Raw genomic sequence first — 9749 nt, forward strand, 5'->3', positions numbered from 1 at the left:
AGATAGATAGATAGATAGATCTTTGCACAGATGGCTTTAAAGACTTTTGGAATGCACTCATATTGCTTGCGGACTATAAGACAGAGAGAAATGTGTTTTCCAGGTCTGTCTCATCTGGTTAACACCCCCAAAGGAATCTCATTAACCTAAACAACATTCCCATAGTGAAAAGGTTAGGGTCTATGAGCCAGTACGAGCATTTGGCCCTTTTGGATCCCTGCACTGAATTTAGTCCACAACCAGGAGAGGTCAAGGCCATCGGGTGAACGCGTGTTGAAGTAATTATGCGGCTGTTGAAATAATTAGTGAGACTCAGAGGTCACCTACTGTGACCTCTGAGTCTCACCTTTTAGTATATTCACTGGAAGACATAAACTGGTAATGCTTAACAATCTCTTCCATCAGTAATGGGGCTGAATCATTTGAATGCCAGCTAGTGGTGTGGAAACAAAAGCTCAAATAGGCTTTTTTTGGTTGAGAGTTTTAGAAGCAAGATAACTCACCAGGAATAAAAAAGAAAGTATATTTATGACATTCATCTGCTCTGGATACAGCAACAAGAGGAAAAACATGTATGTGCCATTATTTAGGCAGTGGTCGAACTGCCAGCATCACAACATTTCAACAAACTCTGCTGTTACCAGCCACTCTTTGTCAAAAAATCTGTATTTCTCCTTCCAAATGAAGAGCGCAGTGTCTCTTCAAAATCAACTCCAATGTTTCCAGCACTGGAAACAGGAGAGCTGAGAATTGCCAGAGAGAGATGTCAGCTTTTACAACATGGCTTTCCCTCCCTTTACTTTTTCTGTTCTTGTCCATTAAGTTGCAAATTCAAGTCTGTGCAGCGCGTGTGTTTAGGAAAGCGATGCTGGGTTACCATGGGAAATCGTTTTGTGTTCCAGGATTTGGAGAAGCAAGGGGAAAATGACAAATACGAATCAGAATCACTTAATTGGCCAAGTGCATTTAATGTAGAAAGAAACTGTCTTTATTACGCTGTTGAAAAAACACCCTAACAACTCATGTGGTGACATACATATGAGAAAAGACACAAGGCATAAGACATAGACTAAACTGTACACTCAGCTGTGCAACATACTCTGAAAATGAACTACATGGATAAAAAGTAATAATCAGATAAATAGGAGAAACAAAAGTATATAAATACTATCAAATTTTATGGATAACATTGCTTCATACAGAAAATAATACAGTATTTATGAGCCTGTTACTCTTCCCTTCTCTTAATCAACAACTTCAGGCCAAAAAATCTGGAGAGCAGATTTCTAGGTCAGTGCATTGCTCTTGTAAAGTAGTAGAGAATTGCAGGAAAAAACAATTCCTCAACCATGTGTTGTTGTGTAACCATCTTGTTGCGCACAGAGAACACGTTGCTTTGACATGCAGATTATATAAAAATCTATTTTGATACACATGTTTGTGACTTTTGTTGCCACCTTCCCCCCTTTTCCTCTCATGCAATCTTTTTCTTCCCCCTCATAGATCATCCATGAGCCCCCACCGCCGCCTGTGGAGGACAGTTCGGTAGGAGCTGCACCGGTCTACATTTGATCTGTTTCTTATGGCTAAAAAAAAAAAAAAACAGCTCATTATTTAGGTTTCAGACAACTGCCAGTGTTTGTGTAATTATTCAAGTTTATTTGGAGATTTTAAACCTCAATGACCATGCAGGTTCATTCACTCGCCTCCTGGCATAAAACTCTGAGTTCACTCATTTAGTGATTCATCAAATGCAGTGTTGGTTAACGCCCTCTTAGATGAACGATGAAGTCCTGACTTCTACTGTTTTTTTCCCCTTTCCTGTTTTAAAGAGGACAATTTTTGTTTTCAAGACTTCTATTCATCTTTTTCAAATCACTTCCTCTGGGGTTCTTTTTGATCTTCATGGAATATGATGTTAAATTAAACTCACTAATTTCACATAGATTTGATCAACAAATTTATGTTATTAAAATACACTGTGATGGCCTAAAATCACATTGCAATAACAGCAAGCAAACATGCGACTGTGGCACGCATCAGGCAGCATTTATTTGCACCAATTAAACTGGAAATTAGGTTTAATTGGTGAATTTATTCCAGAAACTGTCTCCAATGACAACTGTGGCCTCAAAGACAACTTTCAGCCTTCATTTTGGCTTCCTCTGTCTGACATCCTGGTAGATTATGAGTCAGACAGGGTGTATTAAAGAGCTCAAACATCACAAGGTTTGGCCAGTGGGCTTTGTAATTTCCTCTGATCTGACAACCAGCACAGAGGGGACAAAATAGCTGTTGGGTTTGGAGTGGGGAGGGCAGATAGAGAGGTATTTACTTGCCTGGTGACCAGTAAGAGGGCATTTACAGTAGCTCCTATGTGTTTATTTGGTATGTATACATTTATATAAAGACAGGGAAAAGTGAATTTACCCTTTTTTTGTCCCTTATCTCGTTATCCTGATTCATAAACAATCAGAATAAACTACCTACCTTCTGTTACTCTCCCACAGGATGATGAAGACTTTGAAGCCCCTAAGAAAAAATGGCCAACTGTAGATGCCTCCTACTACGGAGGAAGAGGGGTTGGGGGAATTAAAAGGATGGAGGTGAGATCAAAGAAATCTCTGTTTTGTTAATTAAGGGGCTTGAAAGCAATCTGCTAAGATATTACAGGCTTACAGGTTGGTGAAAAGGCATCTCTAACTAAGGACGTTTGATTGATTTAAGATGATAATACTTCCAGAAAGTTCAAATAACAGTTAAGCTTTCAGCCAAACTCACTTTAATTGCAACTACACTGAAGCATCTCTATGTATTTCAGGTCTGACAGATTCACTATTTCCTGACCATCTTCCTCCTCATTTACCAATGATGTAAAACATTTAAGGTAGTGTGTGGCACCTTCTTAAAACTCTCCATACTATTAGGTTCGCTGGGGTGAAAAAGGCTCCACCGAAGAAGGAGCAAAGCTGGAAAAGGCCAAAAATGCCAAAGTGAAGATGCCCGAGCAGGAGTATATGCCGCCACCCATGCGAGTTCTCAACAACGGCATGCACAAACCCCCAGGGCCCCGAAAGTGGTACTCACCCATCAAGGTATCAAACAAAAGCAGGCAGGAGGAAACTGTCAGGGGAATGTGTTCGGCCTGCAGATGCTCTTTCAAGTCTCATTGTTGACAACAGCTACAAATGGAAAACATATAGGAATTATGAGTTTCAACTGTCCAATGTACAACATGAGAAATGGTGGAGGATTTGTGAGTTATTTGTTCAACAAGTGTGTGAATATAGCTGAGCTTACATTTAATTAATAAAAGCATTCATGATTGTTAAATAGCTCTGCTGGGACAAATGCTTTCTTCAGCTGTTAGCATGTGTACAGCAAGAAACAACATCTGTTACAAATTACTCCATGTTAATCTGGCTAAGGATATGTAACTAATAGCATTATTAAAATGTTGTAGTGAAAGTAGCATGAGATGTGTTAAGGTAATAATGCTTAGGTGACTACTGGCACACAGTCCCTTCCTCCAGGGCCAGCATGGGGTTAAAGGAGTCATTCCGAAGCCTTCCCAGTCAGCAGGGGATTGCTAATAGAAACCAGACTCCTGTTGGACTGACCTCCAGGGAGCAGGGCTGCACAGCCAGCAGTTTTGTGAAGAAAAACAGCTGCATTTTCTGCCCTTATCCTCAAAGTATTTGCTGTTTAAAAAGTATGAAGAGTCAGTTCACAATAAACTGAAACCATTTCAGTTTGTCACTGTGAAGAGGCTGTAGGAATTGGATAATACTTACTGGTCATTTAATTGCAGCTCGAGTTAGTGTGGAATGGAACCAGAAAGCTGATGAAGTTTTTGACAGTTGTTTTTCCCTAAATAATAAATGTAATTTAAGATTATTGTATTGGTTTTTGATTTCTTCTCTGTTTCCACAGAGCAAACTGGATGCATTGTGGGTGCTTTTAAGAAAAGGCTACGACCGTGTGTCTGTAATGAGACCTCACCCAGGTGACAAGGTAAGAATAACTCAGGTTGGCATTAAACCATTAATAAGACTGTATTTTACCGACTCACGTAATGCCTTGGCTGTGTGTTAGCGTTTGGCAAAAGAAGACATTTTTTTTGTATCTGAAAATGTTGAGAAAATGAACCAGCTGTGAGCAATGAAGTGTGCGCAGAGAGACTCATGGGAAAACTTGTGGTGAGTTGGGATTTAGACTGCAGTGTCTGGCTACAGTACACTGCGATGTAAAGCCGTCTGGGGAAGTCATTATAAAAAGGCAAATGTAATTCCTCAAAGGCCAGCTGTAGTGGGGGGATAACAGTGTGATGACCTCTACTGTTGGCAGCTGACATGTAGTCTGAGACTGTGGGATCTACAAGTGTTGAAAAAATTAGGAAGTCAAGTCTGAGGGTTTGTTTATAATAATCCATCGCCTGCATGAATTTATGTAATGCTTCATCTTTGCCTCAGTAAGAAATGTTAATCTAAGAGCAGCCATTAGCCTAAAAGTTAGAGAAGATCTTCAGAAATTTAAAAGTATATCTAAGTAATTTAGCATATTTTTTAGTCAAGGTTACTTTACTGTTTTGTGTAATTTAAAGTATAATAAGCCAGCTTTTATTGTGAATGTACAATCCAGAGAGTGATGCCTGCTGTTAAAAACAAGCCTTTGTATATAGTCTGGAGAAGAGCTGGTCCTATTATTTTTATAGTTCTATAGGGTGGCACACAGCTGTTTTGACACTCAAGTCTTATATATATACCATAGTATAATATATAGCTGAAATGGGAGGATGAAACAATGCTCATGTGGCCATGACTGGGGGATGTCATCATTGTCAAGCACTGCTGTTTCAACCCAAAGGAACGCAAGTAGAGAAAGAATAACAGGGGCCCAGTTTCCAGCAATAAAATGTGTTGTATTTGAAGCTGTGAATCATATGTGATATGATGCAACAAGCTGACAGAATGCCATGCAATCAAACAGTGTTTTAAGTCTGACGGTTCATTTTAAAGCATTTTATTGGACTAGCTGACATCACATCTGACTAACAGAAAATCAGATATTATACAGCCACAGTGCTTAAACACAATGACACACTTACACACTACACACATGGATTCTACAAATATAGTATTATGAAGTATCTGGAGTAAAGGCAGCCTCAAATTCAGCCTATAAAATCTGGAATTGAGAATCAGAACGGGATTCAATCTGCTTTCAGGACATTTTGTGTTTTATTGCAGTTCAAAAGGAATGCATTGAGGAAGTTGCAGAGTAATGCGACTAAAGATTGATTAAACTTTCTCCAACAAGCAGACACAATTATTGACATTAAAAGTATAAAACAGACTGAGCTGAGTTTAAGACACATAAGCTCTGTTATCCACAAATGCTTTTAGACAGCATAAAAGCCTTTACCTTCAGTTGATCTCTACAGCAGCAGGTACATTTGGATAGCGCTGTGTAGCCTTTATGCACACTGTAGAAATGGTCAGTCTTTGTAAATGATGAATGAAGTAAATGTTTTTGAAAAAGCTTCTCTCTCACCAAAACTTGTGTGCACACGATAAGAATATATCTTGCAGGATTTTGTAGATTTGACTAGAGATATGCATATGGATATTAATCCAAACCTTTTATATTTGCACATTGTGGTGACTTTTAGTATCTCCACAACCTAAAATGTGCATCACACCTTACATTAGGCACCTTCTCATTAGCATAAGTAAAAATGATATAGCCCTTATTGGCTGTGAAAAACTTCCTTAGATTTACAAAATATTATACAAAGGACTGAATACACCATGGATTTAATCCTGTAGAGATATTGACGTAGATATTTGCTTTTGTGACCAAAAAAACATCATTGTCCATCGTGTGCAGATGGAAATTTGTCTTTGCTGTGGCTCACACAGGTATACATATAATAAAATTTCACATTCTGAAAAAGGGACACCAACAGCACACATTTATTAGTGAGAGGAAGATTATTAGTAAATAAAAAAATTTACCCACATAACACAGGCAAAGAAAGACACTGAAAAGCAGAGACAGAAAGAGAAATTTAGAAAAACACCACAGTTCTTGGAGGTGAAAGAAGAAAGAAAGGGAAGGAACTCACAGGACAAAGATTAAAAAGAGAAGGACTTGAAAGCATGTGTCCGTTAAATGTCAAGTAGAGAAGGACGATAAGGCCATGGGAGGAAGAAAAGAAGACTTAAAAAAATAAATTTTGGAGCCTCTACTGTGCAGTAAAAAATAAGTCTGAAGTGCAAAGCGTAAGAGAGGACTTCCTCAAGACTCGCTCATTCTGGGAGGTGAAGGAGAAGGGGAGCGCTCACCAAGACGAAGATAACTTGAAAAAGGAGGACATGAGCATCTTAAATGAGATCTTCTTGAAGAAAAATTAACTCCTCCCAGAGGAAAACAAGTTTCCACAGGAAATCCAATAAATCCATAAATCCAATGGTCTTGAAGGCAGAGCAGGAGAACTTGGAGCAGGACACAGAAAGGAGATGAGAACGAGAACTGACCAGTCCAAGGAGCAGGAGGAGGAGAAGGCTAGTCCCAAGGCCTACTAAATGAACTTCGGCATGTTCAACCAATGATTAATGAACATAAGAACGAGTTTTAATCCCAGAAGAATGAGGATGAACTTGGATAGCTGAAGACAAATTAGGGTTGTCTTGTTCTGTGCAACAACAACATCATCAGGAAGATGAGGTCAGAGAAAGAAATGGCAGACATCCTTAATGCAACTATTGGGGACTTAAAATACAGGTTCAAGAGAGAGAGAGAGACGCACAGCAAGTTTAAGGGATAAAATGAAAAACACCATGTGGATAAGAAGAGGGCCTTGAAGAGCAGGGAGGACACAGTAAACACAGCAAGGAGGCAAAATAGATGGAAACTCAGGGGTGAGATTGCACAAGAGACCATTTTGTTTCACTGTTTTTGTTAGTCCCAGTTTGTGTCTCTAATGCAGGGATCTCAAAATGCCGGCCATTGTGCCATTTCCAGCCCTCCATCCCCTTTTTTAAATAATAATATTTTTTTCTAGTTGTTCCATATCAAGTTAAGTTAAGTCATACCTTCTTATACAAATAAATATATATTTTTTTATTATTCTATCTTCAAATCATTTGGCAAAAAATAGTGGCAAATGTCAAAGGTGCCTGCCAGTGCATCCAAATGGTTGATAAGAAGAGAGCAGGATCATTTATTGATGATGATGATGATGTAAAGTGATTGTATAAATGCTGTTTGCATGTTAGTAATATAAATATTTTTAAGAATATTGCGCTTTCTTGAAATACTCAGTTAATATAATTATATTAGTAATAATAATAAATTATGTTTCATTCCAAATGAGATCACACATTTGTCTCCTGCATCACCTTTTCATTTTTCGTTCAGCAAGTGTAATTTAAGTATATATACTTTGTACTAAAGTTGGCTTGGCTACAACAAGCAATAATTGTGGTTCTGGTAAGATAACAAGTTGTGATATTACGAAAACTTGGCTATGGCATCTTTTCAGAATGACCTAATGTTTATTTGTCAACCAGTCAGCAAGGTAAGTGTATCTTGCGCCCAGGTTATGTGTAGTGCAGTTACATACTGAGGAAATGCACTGGCACTCTATGCTCAGTTTATGTAGAGGAGCAAGGGAAACTCATTGGAAACCTACTGGAAAGTAATCAGCCTTGAAGGGAAGCTTTAATATGGACTAGCTAACCTTACTGCACTCAGTCAAACAATGTCAGAAAGTTACATTCCTTGTTTTTACCCCCGTACAGTAAAGCACAGCTAACACACTGCTCTATAATTACAAGTGAGTCCTCCACACCTATAAAGCTCTTCATTAGTGCAAAAAAGCTCAGCTCTAGTATCCTTCATGGTTTGCAGTAAACAAGCTTGTTCTGGTTGCAATTAAGAGTCTCTTGTCAAAGCCATGCTTTTATAACTTCCCCTAAATGAATGCAGTGGTGGGAGGGGAAGAAGACCAGTTGATCCTCCTGCCTGCCTGAGAGAGAAACCCAAGTCAGGTTCCTGTAACGTGTCATATATTTCTGAGCCTCTAAAGACTGGTGTGTTCTGAGTAATTAGTAAAGGGAGTCAAACACAGGGAACAGCAGGTTAAAAACTCAACATCAGTTATCTTAAAACACTTAACTATCACATATATTTTCTTCAGTATTGACTGGCTTTTAGGTTAGCTGTAGCTACGATACAGTGCAGGACTCCAAGAGACATTAAGTTGATATTCACTGTCCCTCAGGCACTAAAGGAATAAAAATATAGGTTGAGTTTATTGTGTTGTGTGACATGCAACATCTTGCCTGGTTTTATCTCAGAGGTCATTTCGCCCCCGCTGGTAAATGAGAGGCACAGAGCAGCGCTGTCATCCTTTATCAGTCCACCACAACTCCCTGATCCCCTCAGTGCAGCTGCTCCCGGGGTGTAAGCTTGTTTCTGGAATACGATAGTCTCTGTTGCATGACCTCACTTTGGTTTGGACTGGGAGAGAGTGGTGGCAGGTTATTTTGTCAAGCTAAGTGGAGCATGCACATAATTGCCTATAACTAAAGCTGTGATTGAGAATTGCAGCATATGTAGAGGTTTGCTGGCTCATGTAGGTGTGTGTGGACAGTACCATCTGCTGTAGTCATCAGTCCATTCTGATTTGTTTAGAGAAGAGGGACATTTTTATATCTTAGACTAATTCAGCTGTCAAAGCGGGGAAGTTGTGCGTTTTGTCAAAGAAGTAAGACTTTAGAATAGAAAGGTCATTTTCCAAGCTCCAGACTATAAAACAAATGTGTTTAACCAAAGAGGCATAATGAGACACAAACACAGCAGTTAAAAATATAATATTCATTACATACAGTTGTCATACAGAACATTTCAGGTTTGGTCGCTGTTTTTAAGACCAGTTTAGTACGTTTGGTGTTAGATAAAGACGGTTGTCTATCGCTGCTATGAAACTGACAAAATGTAGTAAAGGTTTATCAGTAAAAGTCTAAAATATGATATGTCACAAATATATGATATTGTTGGTTAAATAACTAAAATGGAGTGTAAAAAGAATTGAACTTACTTTTTGTTTAACCTCCCATCTACTGGTAAGAAAAGATGTATCCTTTTTCTTTAATGAACAAAATAAATGAAGACTTAATCCATTTCACTGATAATTAAACTGTTAATTACTTTACTAGCTCATTTGTTGTCTGTTGTGAAGTTTTAATGGATTTATCTAGCAAGCTGTTAGCATTAGTTTGTTAGATTAAAAACCGTTAGCTCAGCAGTATGCTGTACTGTATGTGGTTTCTGCTAACAATCCCACAATGCAATGTGCTGCATTTTATTATTACTATTTTTACAGTTTGTTGTTTATCATCGCCATACATTCCTCTAACATCTAGTCTGTTTTCACATTTCAGGGCAGATGCATGAACTTCACCCGCATGAAATCTCCCCCTCTTCAGTACCCGCACTACCACCAACCATCTCCCATCTACAACCCTCCACCTGCGCCGCAGGGGACCCTCCCATCGACTCCCAGCACCGCTCCATCATCTCCATCGTTCTCCTCTCTCACCCTTCCGCCACTGCCTCCAACCCCTCCTCCTACCTCCACCACTCCCTCCCCTCCCATCACACCTCCCCCTTACACGCCACCTCCCAACCGGGCTCTGCCTCCGACCACCCTGCACATACCCGCCCCGCCAGCGCTGCCACCC

At 39.2% G+C, this 9749-nt stretch overlaps 1 protein-coding gene across 1 annotated transcript in view; it reads left to right on the forward strand.

The window, feature by feature from the left end:
* LOC118325381 (anthrax toxin receptor 1-like) overlaps positions 1-9749 on the forward strand; it is a gene marked incomplete in the record, with an annotated part of 23244 nt that overhangs the window by 11764 nt on the left and 1731 nt on the right. The window contains 6 exon segments of the mRNA XM_035658038.1: positions 218-225; positions 1502-1545; positions 2511-2606; positions 2928-3095; positions 3934-4014; positions 9450-9749. Of these exon segments, the coding sequence (XP_035513931.1) occupies positions 218-225; positions 1502-1545; positions 2511-2606; positions 2928-3095; positions 3934-4014; positions 9450-9749 (697 nt within the window).

Source organism: Morone saxatilis, unplaced genomic scaffold (genome assembly GCF_004916995.1).
Source record: "Morone saxatilis isolate NCDOM2014 unplaced genomic scaffold, NCSU_SB_2.0 Contig16, whole genome shotgun sequence".
In the NCBI taxonomy this organism is placed as follows: Eukaryota; Metazoa; Chordata; class Actinopteri; family Moronidae; genus Morone; species Morone saxatilis.